Consider the following 23,284-nt stretch of genomic DNA (forward strand, 5'->3'; position numbering starts at 1 on the left):
CTTACTGTTTCATACTATTAGAAATGATTGAGACAATGTAATACAACTATCCAGAAGCAAGTAAAAGACTTAAGCATATGTGTCATCTGATTAGTGCCTGCTTGAAATTCACTAAATTTTACAGTTTGGTGAAACTTTTAAATCTTGAAACTTGTTTGGGAGTTGTATAAATCGAGTTTTCCTTGAGAAAAGGAACATGGTGTCTCCACCTATATATTTTGACTAGCTAATAATGGTGTCTGCATCAATCAAACATCAAATGTGGGTGGCTTAATCCTTTCTTCATTTCTTGGCAACATAAAAACAATGATGTTGTAGTTCAAGGTGTATAAGAAGACCCCCCCCCCCCCAATTTGATCTTTCTTCACAAGTATGGGTTTGCAGTTTCGATTTACTACTATAAGACATTGATACGTAGTTAAGTCTGTTTGAAGACCTATATATATATATATATATATATATTAGTAACTCACAATGTAATTAATGGGTTATGATGTGGATGAGAAGCCACTCTCCGTCACTATGACATGCATCATTTATATTAGTTCATATTCAACCACCACTTTTTCATAAGTTTACTTGAATAGTTTCAAACCACCTACTAATGTTTTAGTTTTCTTATTGATGTTTATATGTATTGAACAATCAGTTAATCTCGGTATTGGCCGACAGACACTTAGCATCACTGAGTAGAAATGATTATGGGCTTACACGTGTCGTCATAAAGAACAAAATAAAAGTGATGACAATATTCCACTGAATAGAAGGAAAGAAAATAATAGCATCGGGGTTGAAAAGGCCCAATCACGATGATGCCCAATTCAAAATAGTCCTCTGGAAGGCCCAATGATGATACGGCCCAACTAAAAATCAAAGTTTTTCATAAACTCATTGAACATAGAATTTGATTATTGTGTAACCAAATACTACTCCATAACAGTTTTGTTGCATATACTGATATACATACATTTGCACTTGCAGTGATCGAAAAGTCGATGTGGACTAATTAATTAATGTGCAATAGAGTTCAAAATTGAAATGTACCACACTCAAAATCTGATCAATTCTGTGTTTAATTGCTCATTAAACAATGTTATTTGATCGATCTCTATCAACATATATATGAATGACCACATCATCTTTCCGGTCACCATATAGATTAGGGAAGCTCAATTGCAAAAGTAATATTTTCACACAAAAGATGGATAACTAGTAGAAGTCATACTATGAACATGCTTCAACTCTTGAAGCATTCATGTCTCTGTTTGATTACTTAGATACCATAGATGTAATTGACAGAATCTATAGAAAATGGCAGATCAAACGGCATAAAAAGCACATGTCAAAATTATCAAACGTAAATTATCATAGGTGGTCAAAAGCCGTCACAAGACAGCAGAAGAAGAACAACAACAACAACAAAAAACAGATGACAAGTAAAAGGGGAAGATCACCCAAATATACATGATTCGAATCCCAAGTAAAAGAATTACCAAGACAAGATGATATATGTAATAACTTGCATTTCACAACATCTAGAGACTCTTCAAACAGTTGGGTGAAGCAAGAAGTCACCAAATAGTATATATACATATTAAGACAAAAAAAACAAGATGTTGCAGATTCAAACTAGCACCTATTTGAAGTACAATCTTCTACATGTTTTAACCAACACAACAACAACAACACCTAAAGCTTGGCACATATACTTGATATATGAAACAGTTACTCCACACACTCTGCAAACACAACCCATATTACTTGATTGATGACAATTGATTGCCACCCTTCAAATTGGATTCAGACACATCAACAGGCAAACGAGCCCATCCCGTCGAAGCAGAGGCATTCCTTCTCCTCTGCAGAAACACCGATGCAGATAGCAACAAGAATATTGCAGCAATCAATGGAAGCACAACACTAGTGTGCCCTGTCCTCCAGCTCCTCCACACGGAATCCGCACACACCTCTCCATCAAAGCTCCCCATCGTGTTATTCAGCTTCCATATCTCAATCCCGTTGAGAATTGCATCAACTGCCCGCGGCCAGCTCATGTTCGACGGCCCCACGCTCACAGCCAAGCTCCCCCCATCCACCACGAAGTCAGCATAGAACGGCGAGGCCAGGATCGCATCGGTGCTTTGCGACAAATCCAGATTCTCATATGCTAGGTTGCCATTCACATACACATTGAAATACAACATGTATGTGGAGACACTTGCTATATCACAGAAATGCATACGCACCATGTGACTGTAACCCTTCTCGATTTGAAACGACCATGTCAAATTCACCTTTGGAATCAAGCTAACTTTGCTCCGAATCACCCTCGCTGTGTTGTACACATTATCCGGCCCCACTTCTCGGCTTAACCCGCCCTTTCGGTACTTGATTATGCCCCCAAAGTGAACCGTTTCGGAACCCTCGATCGAATTGAAGAACTCATCATCTGTAATCCAAGTCCTCCACAGGGAATCGTTAAACGGCGTCACTTTGAATCCCCCAACATTCACCCTATGCACAGTCTCGAAACCGTTTCTCAGCAATCCATGAATCCTCTCGTTTTTCTCGGCGTCCACGAGCTGCGCCACGTCAGCAATTAGGTCAATCGGAGCGGTTATCACCTCTATCGCGTTCACAAACGCGAATCCGGATTTATCGGAGGGCAGAAACGTGATTTTCAACTCGCCGGAGTCGACCGGGATGGCGAATTCCTTGATTACCACGGAACTGGCGGCGGTTGAGGGGCGGAAGTTCCGCAGCAACAGGAATCCGTTGGCGATGACGTGGAATTCAGCTTCGCTTAGGTCACAGCGATTGTCACGAAGCGGGTGGAAATGGAGGCGTACGAGGTGATGAACGCCGCGATCTCTGATGGGGAAGACGTAATGCGCGGGGTGGGTGAAGGCTCGAGCGGTGCGGTAGAGCGGAGAAGGCGGATCTAAGCTCTGGAGCTGGAGCGTCTGGGTCGAGGCGAGGAAGCGCGGGTCGTCGCCTGCGAAGACTCGGTGGTCGGCATCCAAGGTCTGGGCAGCGCTGGACCCGCAGTTGACGAGGAAGTGATCGGTTGGAGAGAAGGAAGCGGCGGCGGCGGCCGCGATGAGAGATAGGAGGGAGATGTGGTAGAGAGAGAGGATTTTGGTTGTGGCCATTGGAGAGAGCTTCAATTTGGAATTTGCCAATTTGGTGTATTAAAAGTGGGTTAAAAACATTAGAGAAGCGCGTGGGCCCACAAGAATAAGTAGTAGTATAACTTTCCAACTACTTCCGTTAGACCATCCACGATAGGAATAGCTCAGCAATAGCCCAGCCACTGCCACAGCATCAGCACTAAAAATCCTCCTGCCACATCATAAATAGCCCAGCCATAGCCTAGCCACATCATAAATAGCCCAGCCACATCACTAATAACAATTATATAAAATGACATAATTAACAATCACACAATATACGGAATTCAATTTACGAGACATATACGGGAAAAGTTTAATAATACTATTAAAATTTAAAAAAGTACAATAAATTAAAAAAAGTACATTAATTTTAAAAAAAATACATTAATAAAAAAGAGTGACAATTCACTCCTCGTCTCCGTCGTCGTCGCCTCCGTCGCCGTCGCCTCCGTCGCCACCATCGCCGCCGCCACCATCGCCGTCGCCTCCGCCGCCTACGCCGCTGCCGCCGCCACCGGTCTCCCTCCGTATAGCCTCCAACTCGTCCTGCAGGCTCATGAGCAAGGTTTGAAGCACGCTCTTCTCCACGGGATCCGTCGCCACCCGCCATTCGGCCATCGTCTTGATCAACTGAGCGCGTGTTTGGGCGCGAGCGAAGAATTTGAGGTCCTGGGTGGATTAGCCAAGGGGGGATGCCGACTGGACCTCCTGGGAAGCCCCGGCGTTACTTCTCGCCGCCTGCTGAGCGCGTCTGCGCCCAATCGGGCGAGGTCGGCCACCGACCGAACGCGGCGTGGGGAACTCCTGCGTCGTCTCGGGGAGGTCGTGGGAACCTCCGCTGCTGCCGCTGTAATCGCCGGTGTAGTTCAGTCGTTGCTTCTTCGGCCAGCCAGAGTCGACACCTACTCGGAACTTCTCGGACTCGCTCAGTACAAGATAGCAGTTCCAGTAGGTGAAGTCCTTGTATAAACCCTTCACTGGGAAGGCTTTCTCCGCTATTCTCCTGCAGTCATCCTCCGTTTGGCCACTGCTCATCATGCGGAGTGCGTTGGAGTACAAACCCGAAAATCGGGAGACTGCCGCCCTGATTCGGTTCCAGCCCTTCCGGCAATCCTCCCCGTTGCGGGGCCTCCCCTCCGGGCAAAATCTCTGGTAGGCTACTGCTATCTTGCCCCACATGTTGACGATCCTTTGCTCGTTCGAAACGAGAGGATCGTCGCAAACACTCACCCACGCCTTGCTGAGAGCGACGTTCTCGTCGTCCGTCCACCTCCTCCGTACCTCTTCCTCACCCGGCTGCGACGACTCGCCGACCTTCTTCTTGCCCTTCTTCTTTGGGGCGCCACGCCCCGACACTGCCCCCCCCCTGAACTAGAGTCTCCGGAGCTCCGAGAGTATCAAACCCCAACTCATCCAAGGAGAAACTATCAAACCCCAAGGGTGTTTGGGTCGATGTGTGCGAAGACCCAGTCGAAAAATCAAAACTAGGGCGATAGACATCCCCCGCCGTCGCCGGGGACCCCCCAGGAGTCCCCTGTGTAGCCGGTACGACCCCCGGAGTCCACTGTGTCGCCTGTACGACCCCCGGAGTCCACTGTGTCGCCGGTGCTCCCCCGGGCATCATCTGCATCCCGAGTACCCACCCCGATATCGGCGGAAACCCCCCCGACGAACTCCCCCCCATTGGGGCCCCGGGCATCATCTGCTGCCATGGGTACATGTTGTAGTACCCGGGCACCTGACCCCATCCACTTCCCACAGGGATCGACGGAGTTTGTGACCCGCTACTCCCGGAACTAGGCTCGTTGTTGAGATCCATTTCCCGTTGTTGATCTTGAACAGAAAGAAAGATAGAGAGAGTACTCGTTAAAACAAGTGGTGCGAATGAAAATGACGAGCAAAGCGCGTATATATAGTGTTTCGGAAAAAAAAAATTTAATTTTCGCGCTGGGCGGTGCGCTGGGCGATCCGGGAGCTGCAATAGCGCCGAAAGTGTCACGCCCGCATTTCCTAAGGATAGGAAGCACGGTGGATCGCGACTAGGGGAGGAATAAAGAAACGGGGAAGAAAGGGGGAGGACAAGAATACTTGACCCAAAACATTTAATAGAAGGAAGTTCACTTCAAAACATTGTACCGTGACGACATTACTGTAATTAAAGTAATCAGAGTTAAATAAAAACATTGTATCGGATAACAAAGCAGCGGAAAGACCAAGAGGTAGATAATGTCGAGTATGACGACACGACACCATCCGGAAACCAAGTGAGACACCTTTTGACCTTAACTGCTTAACATCCGTCATCCCCATCGCCGCTCAACCTGCACATTAAGAAAACAACATGCAGGGCTGAGTACTTGATGCACTCAGTGGACACACGCCAAAATCCTAGTTTGTCATGCCATAACAGTGTAACCTTGGGGTTTTAAGTGTAAAGAAAATAACCCAAGTACACTAAAACATATTTCACAAATTCGACTGCGCAGTCATTTCCAGATATTTCCACCCTTATTTCCACCATCCTACACTATCTGATTCAACGGGTGACAAGGGGCGTGGCCACACCCCAGGTCAACTTGACCGGCCAACTTGCTCTCAGATGGCTCCCGGTCTCGTGTACACTAGCCTGAGGGTTCGCAGCCCTACAGACCCGAATTCGATTAAACATATGTGGTAAACCACTTCAGATAGGTTTCAAAGTAAAACAGTTGGCAAGACAAACAGTTCACCTCCATAAAAACATTTCCGGAACAAAGTCCGTAATAAAGAGATCCCACAGTATAGTAGGATAGGAAAGCCCACCTCAAATGCTTAACTTTTAAATAGTTTCCTTCTTCAACCACAATTTCCTCGTAAAAGATCACCCTTTTTGAAAGATAAACAAATAACACGATTAGAGTCCAGGAAGACGAGGTTTAAACGACAATGCATGATTTCTATGTGGATGACTTCAATATCTAGCACCTTACACATACACACACTTAACAACATCCTATAAGTCAAGCACACAGAAACACACGTCCGAAACACACCATGCACGCACCCGACACGCATACCACGTACCCAAGACACGCACACGACTCGCACACGACACACACACAACTCTCACACCCCCGGCATACCCTTACTGCACAAACGGCTCACTTGGCTCGGAAAAGGTTCGGAAAAAAAGGCTCGGCGTCTCGGCCTGGCTCGGTACCTCGGCCGGCTGTCTCGGTCCTGGCCGAGCCTGGCTCGGTTGCTGTCTCGGCGTCTCGGCCTGGCTCGGTGTCTCGGCCGACTGTCTCGGCCGCCTGGCTCGGTACCTTGGCCGGCTGTCTCGGCCGCCTGGCTCGGTCCTGGCTCGGCACCTCGTCCGGATGTCTCGGCCGTCTGGCTCGGTACCTCGGCCGCCTGTCTCGGCACCTGGCTGGGCACATGTCTCGGCACCTGGCTCGGCACATGTCTCGGCGTCTGGCTCGGTACCTCGGCCGCCTGTCTCGGCACCTGGCTCGGCACATGTCTCGGCGTCTGACTCGGCCCTGGCTCGGCACCTGTCTCGGCACTGACTCGACACCTGTCTCGGCACCTGGCTCGGTCACGTGCACACACCTACTTTCCCCCAACCAACGATTCTCAAACCTCATACGACATTCACAACACACATTCTACATCCCAAAACACACCCGAAAACATGAGATCAAACCTCCAAAACTCTCCACAACACCACCCTAGGCCAAACCCTAAATCTCTCGGCCAACACACACAAACCACTCGAACCAAACGCTGATTCCTCCGAGCCATCCCTTGGCCAAACACACCCACATACATCACAATATCAAAACACCCAGATTCACACCCATTGCACATAAATACATCACCCAGAAACGTACATCCCGCAGAACTGAGCAGTTTACTTACAAAAATCATTATAAAATCACCCGACCTCCAATGAAGCTGAAATTTTAACACCACACAGAAGACACACCAAGGTTTATACAGTTAAAATTTCGTACCAAAAGGAGATCATTTGATTCGTCAAAAACAGTTCGGAACCCACTGTCAGTCACAACCAAAAACATACTCAACACCAACACATAACCACAAGTCCTATTCAGCATCTAAACAACTCAAATTCGTCCTATATGCATGTGTTTTCGAAATTAGCATGAGTTAGGGTCTTGGGTTACCTTTCCCGGAGAGTTCAATCGTAGTTCGAACGTTTTACTTCCTCCTCCGACTCCGATTCACAACGAAAGTTAACAACCGCGAGATTGAGTGAGATTGATTGCTTGTGAGAGAGAGATTGAGAGAAGAGCGATGGTGAGGGGGAGAGATTGAGAGAGGAGAAAGTGCATCGGTTTTGTGGGAGTGGGGAGAGGTTGAGAAAGTAATGGGGGTGAGGGAGAGAAACCGAGAGAGAGATAGGGAGAGAGGGAGATTTACTTTGTTAATTAGGATTTTATTTCTTAGATTAATTAATTATCCCAATTACATATTGCTTAGGTAAAAATCATATCCACAAAAACAATATAAATCAAATAAGACTTACCAAACCATATCTTAAACAAGATATTCACAAAAAAATCACTCCTTAATTTAAAAAAAAACGGATATTACAGAAAGGACCGCCCAGCCGACCGCCCAGCGCCACGCCACCGCCCAGCGCTGCGCGGTTTCTCTCTCCAGTCAGCGGCTGGGCGGCTGCAATAGACCGCCCAACGAACCGCCCAGCGCCGGCGCTCGGCTGGGCGGTCGCTGGGCGGTTATTGTGGATGGTCTTACGACTCACATGCTAAACGTTTTGGTATGCAAATGCAACAGAGTTAAATTAGACCTATTCCTATACACGCCGGATTGTTTGTGATCTGCTCCACGGAAAAGTCAAATTACCTAGGAAAATAATTGTGAAAAAATAATTTTTTGGATTATGATTCTTAATAATAATATTTATTTTTCATATTTAGAAAATAACAAAATTTTAAATAATATGCTTAATAATCATACTAAATTACAAATTTAAAAATTAAAATGAAATAATTATATAATTAATAATTTTAAAATCATAATAAGATTTTTATCAAATTAATAATTGTAAAACATAATAATACTAATAATTATTATCATTATAAGCATAATATAAATAATTAGATTAAGATTTTCTTAATAAATTATTATTAACATTATAATAGTAAAATAATAATAATAATAATATAGTAATAATAATAATATTATAGTAATAATAATAATAATAATAATAATAATAATAATAATAATATAATTACTATCAGAGATCTAATTCAATAAATCCGGATTTATTATACAACTTGCGGTTCCGTTCACCTCTATCGATCAAGCCTTCACTATCAGTCTTGAGCCTGCATCCATCAAACTATCAAGCTCGGAATTTGGTTAGAGCTCTCTGTTTACTATCGATCAAGCTCTGTGTGAGCTTTTTCTAACTGAACATCATACATCTTGCGGTTTCTAAAGTCTTAAAGTGGAGCCTCCTAAAGCATGGATAGAACTCTTTATTCATCTTCATTCCTTCAATTTATAGTGTGGCTCCACTTCAATCCCTAGGGCTGATCTTCTCTATTTTGACATTTGTGTCCTCCAAAAGTGATGTCTTCTAGAAGCTCGTTCTTCCTCTTATTCGTCCTCTGATTTGTGTCTCCTTCTGGTCAATTTGATCCAATTTTCTCCATTTTCACTTGTTTCCCTCGTCGACACATGACCCATCACATAACATTGACATACTCCACCACCATCATCATCCTTGAAGTTTTGCTCTCATCTCATCCAATTTGTTGAAGCTTGTTCATCTGCAGTGGTGCAATGAATAAGATGAAACCGTTTATTCTTTGGAGTTGACACGCCCGATCCGAGCACTACAAGAGCGTAGCTTGTTTAACAAATAGAGGCCTTCCTCGATCTTGCTTACAATAAGGTTTCAAGTTTTACTTGTAAATAAACTTACGTGTAATTTTCTTCTTCTTACGATGGATGCTTTAAGGTAATATATTGGGTATAATTGTTATTTTTTATTGAGTGAATGAACTGCATGAAATGTCCCTAACATTTGCGGTTGTTGCATCATTGACCCCTAACAAAAAAATAGTACCACATGGGTCTAACATTTCATATAATCACAAACCAGGTAATTTTAGCCATTTTTCGGACGAAAATGCCCAAATGGCTTGAAGGGCAAATTTGTCTCATGACCATCCCAAACCTGCAGGAACTTGCCCCTTACTCTGTCACTACTACACTACATATAAGTGACTTGTCAAATCATGCAGATTTTGTTTCCATTTCCTATGATGAGTACCGGCAAATATATTTTCTCTCCCTCTCTTTTGATTTCACTCCTCTCACTTCTTCCCTTCCCTTTCATTTTCGTTTTTATCTTCTTCTTCTTCTTCTTCTTCTTCTTCTTCGTCTTCTTCTTCTTTCGTCGTCTTCTCAATCCCACGCATCGCCATCCCTAACTCGAGTTAGTGTGCTTCTGTTGATTTTTTGTATCATGTAACATATGAGATTTCCCCTTTAAGCTTCTTGATTGGCAACACGAATTAGGGGTTTAGGGTTCATCGATTTATGGTTTTGGGGTTACCGTGGTATGCAAATTCTTGGGGGTTTCATTTGAGAGAGAAATATGAATTTGTTATTGTTTTTTAGCATATAATTCATATTAATTTTGCAATTCTGGTTTGAATTTTGGCAAGTTGGGCAACTCGATTTATGGTTTTAGGGTTACCGTGGTATGCAAATTTTTGGGGATTTGAGTTGAGAGAGAAGTAGGAATTTGTTATTGTTTTTTTAGCTTATAGTTTATATGAATTTTGCAATTCCGGTTTGAATTTTGCCAAGTCTGTGAACTCGATTTATGGTTTTAGGTTTCAGGTTAACTGTGTGTTTCGTCCAAATTGCATTCTTGCTTTTGAATTTTGGCAACTCGATTTATGGTTTTAGGTTTATTGTGTTATGTTTCGTCGAACTTGCAGTGCTAATTTGAATTTTGTATTTTTGAATTCAATTCAGGTCCGGTTGCAATGTCTTCTTCTCCTTCTTCTTCTTCTTCTTCTTCTCAATCTTTCGCGTCAAGCTTCAATTGGAATTGGCCTCATCCCGAAATTGTGAACTGTAATCATGACCTTGAGGCTGGGCTTGTGATATCTTGGACGGCTGTTAACCCGGGTAGACGTTACTATCGATGCCTAATATGGAAGGTTAAAATCATGTATTATGTTTTGTTTTTATATGAATTTTTTTGGCTGGAAGTTTAATGACAAAGTATTTTGCAGGAAGGTGATTGTAAGTTTTTTCGATGGGTTGATGCGGGTCTTTCTCCAAGCCAAAACAGCTACTTTCAAAGAGTGAAACTTGAACGAGACCAATTCGAATCTTAGCTTAGAGCCAAATCATTGATTCAAGGTGTTCTTGAAGTTACAATTGTCCATGAAAACTGACGAGTGTGAAGCTTTGACGTTCAAAATTGCAAAAACAATATCAATGTCCCGAAAGTTTAAAATCACAATCTTGTTGTTATGCATTGCAATTTTTATACTTTTGTAACAAATGAAATGTTGATAAATCAATTTTCAATTTTCAGATGTCATATGAATATCAATCGAATATCAGTTTTCAGACTATCAAACAATTGAACATTAGTCACAGATCAGGCCCTAAACCCAGAACCAAGCGTGGTTACAACGTCATACGAAGTGATGGCTTTCCAAACTGTACACATAAATCACGAATGAAGTATTCCAAATTGTATGAAATAACACACAATGTACACAACTGAAAAATAACCAACGAAGTACTACATTACATGGATTTTCATTACTAAAGCAACAGATGAATATCAATCAAATTTCATACGAATATCAAACAATTAATCATTAGTCACAAATCAGGCACAAAAGAAAGCATGGTTCCAACATACATCATACCAAGTGATGGCTTTCCAAACTATTCACATAAATCACAAATGAAGTTTTCACATTTGTGTGAAATAACACACTATGTACACAACTGAAACGAAGTACTCCATCACATGAATTTTCATTACGCACGGGAGTAATTGTCAATCATACATACTACTGCCACCAAAATATAACATTCATACATACTACTACTGCCACCAAAATACTACTGTCAAAATATAACATTGTTTGCCAAAAAACCACCATTCAACAATTCAACATACTTACAGCCACCAAAGCATAAACCATCATTCACCATATTGTTTGACAAAAACCATCTCAAAAACTTCCAAACAGAGACCAAGTTTTTATGTAACGTTTTCCACTGCTACTTTAGTAAATAGGTAGTCAATCTTGATCACCGCGGCGGCCACATCGCTAAGGCTGAGTCCTGGCCCTGGTCCGAGTGCTAGGCCCCAGAGCCGAAACATTAGACTGCAACAAATATATATGAGTAACCACTTCGTACGAGTAGAGAATTCATATATAGATACTTAATGAATAGTACATCTTGGCTTTGGCGATTGTTTGACGATTTAGGCAAGTTACTCCCATCAGTCGTACGCGACCCACTTTGTTGTGAACTCTCCCCAACTTCAGCACAAGCATCTATCCGAGGATCATTGCTGCATGTCCTCCTGTTACGACCTTCCTGCCCGCACCGACGACATCTCATGACGAAGGTTCGTCGCAGTGACTCACCTCTGTTGGCATGGAGACGAATCTGGGGCTCCTCACACCTCAGTTTCTTCGATCGTCCACGCTGTCGCTTAGTCCTCGGGGACACCAGTTCGAATCCGACATCAGAACTCTTTGGCCAATTGTCCACCTCATTGATTGGGTAAAGCACATTCTCGTACATGATCATCATTGTGGTCTTCAAATAATAGTGGGAGACGTATCGCGTGACATCCTCGCCATTCTTGTTAATTGTAGCGATAACATGAGTGCACAGGATCCCTGTTAGCTGCCACAGTCTGCAGGAGCATGTAAAATCGTGCATGTTCACAACATATTGGCCAGACGGCCCTAATACATGGTACAAAGCCTCTCCGTTCCATGTAGCTCTCCACGAAGAAGCCCTCGTGTACAACTTATCCACAATCTCCTTGATAACATGAGGGACTACATGATCGTAGTTCTTGATCCACTGGCCTCTAATCTGAATCATTTCCATCTGACTCGTTCGAATGTCCTCCGACATACTGATAATAGCTTTTTCTCGAGCCAATGCAACCTTCGAATTAAATGTCTCGCAAATATTGTTGAGGAGCACATCACTACAAGTATGCGGAGAGAAATATGTCTTCACCCATTTTTCTTTGGGAGCAACCCCAGTAAGCCACTGATGTGCTTGGGGATACTCAACCCGCAAAGCATCCATCTTCTCCGCGTAATGTTCGAGGGTTGTACTAGCTGCGATCTCCCACAACCGGTCTTTGAAATTCTCCCCGACGAATCTCTTCTTGAAATTGTTGTAAATGTGTTGCACACAGAAGCGATGCTCGCTCTGTGGGAAATCCTCAAGAATCACTTTTGCAAGACCCTACCACTAAGTGCAAAACAATACAACACAACTATCACATAATCACACTGACAGTACTGAATGTAACAATAAAATCACACTTAGATTATTAAACTTTAATCACATTCGGAGTATATATAATGTTGAAATCACATAAACCATACTTTTTGTTGGTCAGACATAAACACATATCTTGGGCCATTTGCATGCAAGTCCAGGTCTTCAGACAAGTATTCCAGAAACCACTTCCACTGGACGTAGCTCTTCGCCTCAGTCACAGCCCAAGCAATCGGCCACCAACCATTATTGGGATCAATTCCCATTGTTGTCATTAGCTGTCATCTGTACATTCCTCGCAAGAAACAAGTGTCCAAGAAAATAATGGGTCGACAAAAATGCATCCACCCCTTTTTCAATGCTCCCAGACAACAATAGAACCTCATGAATTTCGAGGCTATGGCGCCAGGATCCCTCATATTCTCGTAGTGTATATGCACGCTGGAATCAGGGTGTGTCCGTTCCAATTCGACTTTATAGTAGAACAAGTTCTTGTATTGGGCTGTCGCAGAGCCGAATATGCCTTCCAGTGCGTGCTCTCTGGCCTGATATGCTTTCATCCTACCGATCTTCAGCCCAAATCTTCATCGACGCACTGTCGTATAGCTGCCAGTGGAATGTGTGGGTTGTCTTTGATCTTTTCCATGTAACGCTCACCTAGCCACTTTGCTATGAGCCATTTCTGATCCAACACTTAAGAGCATGTGTGCGTGTGATCCCGTTGCATATTCATGACCACATAATCATGAACGTTGTGTGTTTCGAGCTTCGAGCTTCCTCAAGTACACATACCACTCACAATCTTGCCCCTTACACACGGCACGAAGTTTGTCGCCGTCATTATTTTTCACATGCACCCGGCTTCTGGTCATTATTGCGTACTGTCGCACCACATCATAGAAGAAATCTCTGACCTTAAACACATCACCAGGCTTCCACAATGGAAGCTCATTACGTAGGAGCTTGAAAGGGGTATACTTAATACCTTTCCTCTTGAAACCCTCCAAATCTTCAAGGTCTTCAAGATCATGTAGCTCGTCCACAGTTTCATCCTCGCAAAGTGGGTTATCTGTCTTGTTCCTCTTCTCCACAACCGGCGAATACTTCCTCTGCCGTTTCGACACTGCCTCCGGCCTGTCTTTACCTTCCACAGGCTCTTCACCTTCCCCGGGCTCTTCACCTTCCCCCGGCTCTTGTTCATGCTGTTCATCTATAGTTTCGGCATGTTCTTGCTGGAAAATTGATTCATAATAGGATGTAACAACTGCTCATCTCGGCACATGTTTGCCAACGAGATAAAATGGTCGATCTCTTCATCTTCATTATCAGTTGGAGGTCCCTCGTTATGGAGATGGCAGCCGTCTGGAACATAGTCAAATGATGGAATGTATACATCATCAGGAGGTGCTACTTCGGGCACCTCAGGGACTTCCGATACCGGTACAACATGTGCTACTTCCGGCGCTTCAGATACTTCTGCCATTGGAGCTCCATCTTGCACATCACGTTCAAATCCTGACATTAACATTTCATCTGTAATGTCCTCGATGATGGGAACTTACAACTGCGGTTGACACTGAGGTTCCTCTGAAAACTCCATGGTCGGTTGGTACACATTCTCTTCAACTGCACTTGGCTCTTCCACTGAGTCAGAAACTTGGTCACGTGGATATGCAGGTGAAGGCGTAGGCATTGATCGCTCCGTCAGGGGGACTTCGAATTGGATGTTCATCTGATAATGGCGTCCTTGGATGTATAACCTACAATCGACAAAAGATAAATCACAAACGAATACCAAACATAAAACATAAATCACAAACGTAGTTGAAAGTTATGTAGTAACCTCTGCCACACATTCGTGGGCATCTCCATCAACTACTCTAACTTCTTCTTCTATGGCTTCAACCTACAATCGACAAAAGATAAATCACAAACTAATACGAAACATAAAACATAAATCACAAACGTAGTTGAAAGTTGTGTAGTAACCTCTGCCACGCATTCTTGGGCTTCTCCTTCAACTACTCTAACTTCTTCTTCTATGGCTTCAACATCAGGTTGTACATCTGATACAGATTCCGTAAGAATGGATTGACCCGTTGGAGTAGGAAATGATTGACCCGTTGGAGTAGGAAATGATTCGGTAAGAACTGATGACGGTCTTGGGATTGGGATATCCTACAGTAGACAAAACATAAAGCATAAATCACAAGAACACCCAATATTATAAGTCATAAATCACAGACAACTACTACATAATTCTTTACCTCTGAAACGCATGCATGGACGTCTCCTTGTCCAACAACAACTGCATCATTCTCTTCAACCTCAACCACAACAGCTTCAGGTTGTGCTCCTCGTACTATAGGATTACGGGCTACCTCCTCGTCCTTTTTCCTTTACTGACGGACGTCTTCTAAACTTTTGGTAAGATACACTTCGAACTCCACATCCCTAGTGTACCACTCAATCATCAATCGTTTCCCCTGCTCCTGCTGCTGTCTCTTCCTTTTCCGTTTAGGAGGCTTTGGCACAATTACACGAGGCTCGTCAATCTCTTCAATGACCACTGCAGATTTTTTACAAGCTTTACGAAATTTAAGAAACTCCTCCGCTTCTTCCTTTCGCTTCTTCAATAAGGCGGCCGCCGGCGTAATCTCGACGACGTATATGTGAACTAGCCTTGTGCTAGTTGCCGCCACTTCGAGAAAACCAGTCAGATGTGATTCCTCAATAAGGGGCATCAACGGGCCTCCTATTTCAATATCCGTACACTCATGACTATACTTCAGATGACAATAATAAAACTCGCAGACCGTCTGCATCTTATACTTCAATCTAACCACCATACTTGACAGATCCAACAGCTGAAACTGATTTACGTTGCAAAAGTCGAAGAATGCCAAACGGCCCCCACAATACTTCTTCTGTTTATTGATTTCAAAGATCGCACCACCATGATGAAAAGTAACAGAAAACTTCCCGGGTTCCTCCTCTGTTAGGGTTAACCAAAAAATATCAAAATTAAACCCAAAAATAAATACAATGACAAAATTAGAAAACCAAATGCCACGACATCAAAAGAAATTTCCAAAATTTTCAATTACGGAACCCTAAATCACAGACTGAATCTCTTGTTCGGTGGAATTTCTAGTGAAAGTTTTGTGAAATTTTAAAATTAAACTTACTATATTCGGTTGTTGGGACAAAGAAATCCAAGTCAGGATCGCGGATGTCCCATGTTTTTGGGTCTACGTCAATTACCTCCGGTACGTGTCTAGGTGCAGCCGCTGGCGGAGGTGGCAGTGGCGGTTGCGTTTTTCGCCGTAACGAACCAGTTCGATTTCGTTTCGGCGGCATCAATTAAAATGGCGATTGAAAACCTCCAAAAATGGAGCGAAAATGGAGTGGAGTGGAGTGGAGTGAGATGAGAGAGCGAAAAGGAAGACTGAAATTGAAATTGGAGGGAAGAGAAAGAGAAGTGTTTTAATTTTGATAAAATTACAATGCAAGTACATCAAATAGGTGGCGTGTAGGAGGCCAACCGTCTGCATTGTTTCGAGGGAGGGAGAGAAAGAGAAGAGAGCAGACGTGACATTTTGTGTCATATCATTAGTAGGTGTCAGCACGGTGGATGTTGCAGAGCATGCAGAGGCGGCGTCAGACATGCAGGTGCAGACGAGAATGCTCTTTAAGGGCCTAAGGGTGTTATCGTCCGAAAATACCTGGTTTGTGATTGTATGTTTTGTTAGACACCTGTGGTGCTATTTTTTTGTTAGGGGTCATCGGTGTAACAAACGCAAAAGTTAAGGACGTTTCATGCAGTTCACTCTTTTTTATTTTATTTATGGCAATGAGATAAAATACTAATAATTTCAATAAAATGAAAACTTATTAATCAACATGATTTCTTACATGCATTGATACATATTAACTCGTATCTTGGGTAGTTGAGCATTAGAGCATCCACAACGGTGGCGTCCGCCGCCACGGCGGTCCGCGCCGCTGGCACGGACGCCACCCGCCGCCGCTGCGCTCGCGCCGCTGGCACGGCGCTGCTCGATGCATCGAGCAGTGCCGTGCCAGCGAGCAGCTGACGTGGCGCGCCCTCATTCGTCAACGGCATAGCCGTTGTGTTTAAATTATTTTTTTTTAAAAAAAATCGGTTTTTAATTAAAAAAAACCGATAAAAAAAAATTCACTTCCCAAAAAAATTATATCCGTTTATAACCGTTTTTTCCCACTTTTTAATTTTTTTTATTTTTTTTACCCCAAAAATACACACTTTCATCTATAAATACCCCCAATTTCACTCCCAAAAATTCACATCAAACTACACAATTCTCATCATCATTCTCTCATCTCCATTCTCATCTTCAATCTCTCATATCCATTTTCATCTTCATTCTCTCACACCCTACAACACCACTATGTCCGGTCACGACGATAACCCAAGCGGCTCCCATGGTTGGAACCCCGAATGGTTCGGTTCACAACCGTTTCCTAGTCCGGAAACGGACTATTCGGCCCCTCCTCTCACCCAAGATTCGGGCGTTCCGGGTGGCTACCGGCCATACCCGGTCGACGACCAAGGTGGCTCCGATGGGCGATACGGGTGGACACCGGAGCCTAGGCCTCTCGTCCCTTCCCAAACTCCGACTCCTCCATCTCGCGCCGGTGTCTGCACACCGTACTCACCGGCGGAGATGGATAGATTGTTCAAGGCGTACTTGGAAATATCCGAAGATGCGGTGGTTGGCACGAACCAATCCGGCGATCACTTTTGGTGGCGCGTCTCTCGGCGGTACAATGCAAACCGGCCGCCGGGAACGATCGAGCGCAACGAGAGTATGGTGCGCAACTGCATCGGCCGAGCCAACGACGAAATTGGCAAGTTCAATGGTTATTTCCTCCAGGAGTCGCGGAATGCCGGGAGCGGCCGGAGCGAGGTCGACATCATCACTGCGGCGCTGAGCACCTACCAATCCATGAACGGTAAGTCGTTCAAGTACCTAAATGTTTGGCAGGAAACGAGGACGCACCCGAAGTATCTGAGAGGCGTAACATCCTCCTCTAGCGGCTCCTCCAAACGGTCACGGTCGGCATCCTTATCCGACGCCGACGAAGAAGTGGCTAGCCAACTCGCCGAAGCTAACTTGGGTAGCCCCGACGCCGGACCAAGCGGTTCCCGACGCCGACCGCAAGGAAGGAAGAAGGCGGCTGCCGAACGCCGTCGCGCCGCGACTCCATCTGCCCCCGCTCCCGAACCCGCACCCTATGTTCCACCTCCACCCCCGAATAACTCGTTGTGGGCCCTTTTGGCCCAACTCAATATGGCCGATAGGTCATCTATGACCCCCACGCAACTTCAAACGCACGAGACCATGATATTGGGTCTCCAAAAACAATTGGGATTGGTGCCGCCGGATGCGTAGTCTTCATCGGATAATATTAGCCAATAATTGTGTAATTTTTAATTTTTAGGATTTTAATTATGTCTTTTTTATTTTATTTGTAATATTTATTGTGGTTTTTAATGAATTTTAGTATTATGGAAATGTTTTTGTGTAATTGAATTTTAAATTAATTGTGTTCGTCCTTGCGGAAGAGCACAGCTGTGGGTGTTGTGCTCTTGCCAGAGAGCAGGCAGAAAAAGTGGGGTCGGGCCCACAACCGTGCCGCTGGCAAGAGCACGGTTGTGGATGCTCTTAGATATCTCCATAATTATACTAAAAATAAGACCACAAGTAAAATATTTGAAAGAATATGTGTGGAGTGAAACAAAAATTTTCACAATTCACCCACGTTAAAAATTTGTTTAGTATGTCATTTAAGATAATTTGAATATATATTCGTCGATTACATATTTTCCATCAGCGGAAAAAAATTGTAAAATCCAGTCACATCAAAACCAGTTAAGCTACAGCTAGATAAAGCCATCTATATTATATTATTGACTCTTTTATGTAACAGTGAACTGTCCCTTCTGCCTATACAAAAGCTTAATCAATAATATTAAACGCTTCCTTCTTATCTTATTGCTTGACTCCGTCAATTAAATGCGTCTTTGCTCGACACGTGTCATTATTCCCATCTTCAACCGTTTCCTGAAATTCCTTGTGTCTGAGGGTTAATTATATAGACTATTTCTAAACTTAGATATTAATAGTAATTGTTTATTTTTCAATCCCATTTCTAACTTTTGTAATTTCCAATTTATACTCGATAAGTTTTCCTGTTTGTTATTTGTTTCATGGAGATTGACAGTAGAAAAAAAGTTCAACTATTTTTCAAAATATTTTGCAAGCAAGATCAAATGCAGTATTTCTAAAGGGAATGCTTCATTAAGCAAGAGTTGATATTTATAAATTTATTCACCATATACAATATTGAGTGAGTAACCAATAATCATCTTAAGGTTCAATATAATATAGTACAGATTCCCAAGTTGAAATAGAAAACCATGTAATTAATTGAATAATGGAGTACCTTATATTCGTTAAATAATTCATATTGATTAGTTACCTATTAAACTAGAGAAAAACAACTGACTTTTTAAATTTCGAATTTTGAACTTTTGATCTCACTTTAACTGGAAAAAAGGCTTTAATAGAAGACCTATTTTAATTATGAACAAACATTAACCAATAATTATCTTACTAAATTATAGATTTTGAGTTGATTATGCGTTTATATTTGGGAAAGTAATGTATGGTGTTTGACCAATGACCGAGAAATTTAATAAAACGCCGATTTAGTCGTAAATTATTGCGTCATAAATATTAATATCATGAAACATTCATTTCATTTTTCTAAAGAAAAGAAAAAAAGAGAAAAGGAAAAGAGCTCCGTCGCAAATGAAAGAGTAAAATATACTAAAACCCTTCGATAAAAAGCAAAAGCAAGCAAAATCAAAACACACACACACTGTCCACTCTCTCTCTCTCTCTACACACTCGCCGGAACCGGAGGAATCGAATCCATTGAATACAAATTTATTGAGCCAATTGCGAAGAGACGCAATACACTGAATTCCTATCTAACAAGCAGTTCACTTTCATAGTTTCCACCTTTAATCCATTGAACACAAATTTATTAGCAAACGCGCAATACACTGAATTCATATCTCACAACCAGTTCAGTTTCCTTCTTGCATGTGTTTTTCTCACCTTATCTCACACACGCAGAGTTCGCATTCGTTAATTCTCGAACATAGATAGGTACGTGGGGAAGAGGAAGTGACTGATTTTGTGGATGTGAATCACAGAAGACATGTCAGTTTTAGATACGGCGTTTGTGGACACCGAGCTCTCTAACAGGACATCGATCTTCGGCCTGCATCAATGGGTGGTGATCGGAATAGTAATCGGAGCAGTCATAGTGCTCATTCTCTTCCTCGTGTCGCTCTGCATCACCGCCTTCCGCCGCCGCGGTAGCGCCGGCGGCAAGGGCAAATTACGGTTCACGGCGAGCGAGATGAGTCCGTCCATATCAAAGGAGATACAGGTGATCGCCCGCGACGCCGCTGAGCAACGCTCCGTCGCACCTCAGGTAAATTTCTGATTTCTTCGATTTGTGAATTTTTTTCATTGATAATGAAAAAATCTTCAGGAACTTATTTTTTGGTGAATTAGGGAGAAAATATTCTCTGGTTCATAAATCGAGATTTGCTTTGATTGCTTAACCAGTAGCGAATTAGCGATTCGAGTTTGACTGAGGAAATCATATTGAGCTTAGTTTTTTTAACTTTGGGAGCTCACATGCCTATGATAATAGTATTCAATCGTTTTGTTCCATGAATTTCGATTTTGCTTATTTTTTGAAGTTGATGTTTACTTGTTATTTTCAATTTAGTTGTTCAGAAATTTACTCTTTTGTGCTCATATGAATTTAATGACAGGTTTTATTTTAAATTGATTTCCTTGTACAGAAACAGATATCCTTTATTGGAATCCAAATGATGATTTATTTAATGCATTGTCAATAGTCTTATTTAAAAACGATAACAAGGTTTAGATTGTTGAGAGGATTTATTTATTTTGTATGGATATGAAAATCTCAGGCTGTATCAGAGATACAGATAGACATGGGGAAGGTGGAGCATAGAGTTGTGTTTTCTGATAGAGCGGGATCAAGTGGCGAGAGCAGGGCTACTAGTGGGGCCGAGACAGGATCGCATGGTGGCAATGGGTCGTTGCCAGAGGTGTCCCATTTGGGATGGGGAAGGTGGTATACTTTGAGAGAGCTTGAGGCCGCCTGTAACAGTTTGTCTGATGAGAATGTGATTGGTGAAGGTGGATACGGCATTGTGTATTATGGAGAGTTAGCTGATAACACCCGTATAGCTGTAAAGAATTTGTTGAACAACAGGTAAAGTGGTTTCTCAAATTGTTACATTCATTTAATGCATGGTTTTGTTGATTAGGTTGAAGAGTTTTTCTCTATGAACTTTATGTGAATGTCTTTCCCTTGACATTTCTCAGGGGACAAGCGGAAAAAGAGTTCAAGGTTGAGGTGGATGCAATTGGACGTGTTAGACACAAGAATCTTGTCAGGTTGCTCGGTTACTGTGTCGAAGGAGCCTATAGGTATCATAAATGAATTTCTGTTTTAGCTATATATATATGCATCAAACATTAAGTCTTCATGGTTTTCATTGTTTATATGTGCTTGTATGCAGGATGCTTGTCTATGAATATGTTGATAATAGAAATTTGGAGCAATGGCTTCATGGAGATGTGGGAGAAGTCAGCCCTTTGACATGGGAGATTCGTGTGAATATAATCATTGGAACTGCTAAAGGGTGCGGTAGTTTGAAAACATTTGACCTGCCCATGGTTGTTCCTTCTATTTATATTTGGATTATCTTCTTTGTTGCAGATTGGCTTATCTCCATGAAGGTCTGGAGCCAAAGGTTGTTCACCGTGACATCAAGTCCAGCAACATACTGCTTGATCACCAGTGGCATCCTAAATTATCAGACTTTGGTCTAGCCAAACTTTTGAATCCAGAGATTTCTTACGTGACAACACGAGTGATGGGAACATTTGGGTAAGTAATCCATAATTTCTATACAAAATCTTTTTTTTTGTGAGTAATTTCATGTGAGGTTGAGTTGCTATAAACTGTTCTTCATTGGTTTGCTAGTTATGTAGCTCCTGAATATGCTTGCACTGGTATGCTGAATGAGAAGAGTGATGTCTATAGCTTTGGAATATTGATCATGGAGATCATCACCGGTAGATCACCGGTTGATTATTCCCGGCTAAAAGAAGAGGTTAGTTCACATCAACTGCAATGCTTGTGGACCAAACTCTAACTGGAAACACATACAATGCAGGTCAATCTGGTTGAGTGGCTGAAGATGATGGTTGGAAACAGGAAATCCGGGGAAGTAGCAGATCCCAAGTTGCCTGAACGGCCTGCCTCCAAAGCGCTGAAGCGCCTGCTCTTGGCAGCCCTTCGATGTGTTGATCCTGATGCCCAGAAACGGCCCAAGATGGGACATGTGGTACACATGCTGGAATCAGAAGACTTCCAATCTCGCGAGGTAAGTCTTGCTCTTGCTCAGTAATTCTTGATTTCAAAGTACTCCATATATGAGTCAAAAGAGATAGGCTGATCTTTTTGATCTCCAGGAGCGGCGAATTGGCCGGAACCCTTCCAGTTCGATCGGTGAAGACAGTCATCGTGGCATGATCGATAAACAATGCAATGAAGGAGAAAGCAGTAGAAGTCATAGGTACAGTGAGATGGCTGTATAATCAAGATGGATGCTATGGTAGCTACTGTTCCTCAATATTTTGATATGCATGGTTATTCCATCACCATTTTTCCTTCCCCAATATATAGTTGCATAAATTATTAAATGTGATTGATATAGCCTGTGTAAAGTGAACGATTCATTTTTTACTGTTATACTAAATTAGAGGAAATTGTTGGAATCCACATGTTCATATATAGTTGCACCTATTCTGGAACAGCAATGCGTGATACTTCTGGAACAGCAATACGTGATACTTATGATATTGTGCAGTTTTGGGAGTGACACTCTCTACCATTTGATTGATGACTCGAAACTCCACGGACCACAATCATTATTGTGTTGGTTTCTGGGGATTACAAGAGATAACAGTAGGGCGTAATACAACCCAAAAGAAAGAAAATGAGAAACTGAACTAAAGAAATTACAATAGAAATCGAAACAACTAAACCAGTATGATAGCCGAGTCGAGGAGGTCTCTTCCCGCAAGACGAGATACGCCCCGGTAGTGCTCTTCGGTTTGGCGTGTCGTCCCCAAAGGTAAAACGGCTACGTCTCTATTGATGCAGCACCGCAATCAGCAGAGCTCCGGCGAGCTGGATGGAGGAGAGGGCAGAGCTTCGACGCAGAGAGGGAGAGAGCTTATGATGCAGATGCTTGTGAATGATGTAGTACAAATGCATGGAGTGGCTAGCCTATTTATAGGCTCAGTCCACTGCTGTGTGGGTCAACAGCCATGAAGGCTCATCATGGCAGATTCGTAACCGCCGACGGTTACGAGCGTGTGGCAGGAGTG

The 23,284-nt window shown here is 42.9% G+C and overlaps 3 protein-coding genes across 3 annotated transcripts; 1 reads left to right on the forward strand and 2 right to left on the reverse strand.

The window, feature by feature from the left end:
• Positions 1–1,508: 1,508 nt before the first annotated feature.
• On the reverse strand, positions 1,509–3,170 carry LOC121801180 (probable receptor-like protein kinase At5g24010). Its single transcript, XM_042200627.1, has one exon. The coding sequence runs from the start codon at positions 3,150–3,152 to the stop codon at positions 1,758–1,760; it is 1,395 nt and encodes a 464-aa protein (XP_042056561.1). The 5' UTR covers positions 3,153–3,170; the 3' UTR covers positions 1,509–1,757.
• Positions 3,171–10,833: 7,663 nt separating this feature from the next.
• LOC121800716 lies at positions 10,834–12,991 on the reverse strand. Its single transcript, XM_042200227.1, has 3 exons — positions 12,833–12,991; positions 11,846–12,689; positions 10,834–10,895 (listed from the first exon to the last, which is right to left on the reverse strand). Exons 1-3 carry the CDS (start codon positions 12,989–12,991, stop codon positions 10,834–10,836), a joined length of 1,065 nt encoding a protein of 354 aa, XP_042056161.1.
• Positions 12,992–19,636: 6,645 nt separating this feature from the next.
• On the forward strand, positions 19,637–22,669 carry LOC121801345 (probable serine/threonine-protein kinase At1g01540). Its single transcript, XM_042200815.1, has 8 exons — positions 19,637–20,276; positions 20,788–21,095; positions 21,209–21,313; positions 21,406–21,528; positions 21,606–21,776; positions 21,873–22,002; positions 22,066–22,275; positions 22,364–22,669. Exons 1-8 carry the CDS (start codon positions 19,998–20,000, stop codon positions 22,487–22,489), a joined length of 1,452 nt encoding a protein of 483 aa, XP_042056749.1. The 5' UTR covers positions 19,637–19,997; the 3' UTR covers positions 22,490–22,669.
• Positions 22,670–23,284: the final 615 nt, after the last annotated feature.

Source organism: Salvia splendens, chromosome 4 (genome assembly GCF_004379255.2).
Source record: "Salvia splendens isolate huo1 chromosome 4, SspV2, whole genome shotgun sequence".
Lineage (NCBI taxonomy): Eukaryota > Viridiplantae > Streptophyta > Magnoliopsida > Lamiales > Lamiaceae > Salvia > Salvia splendens.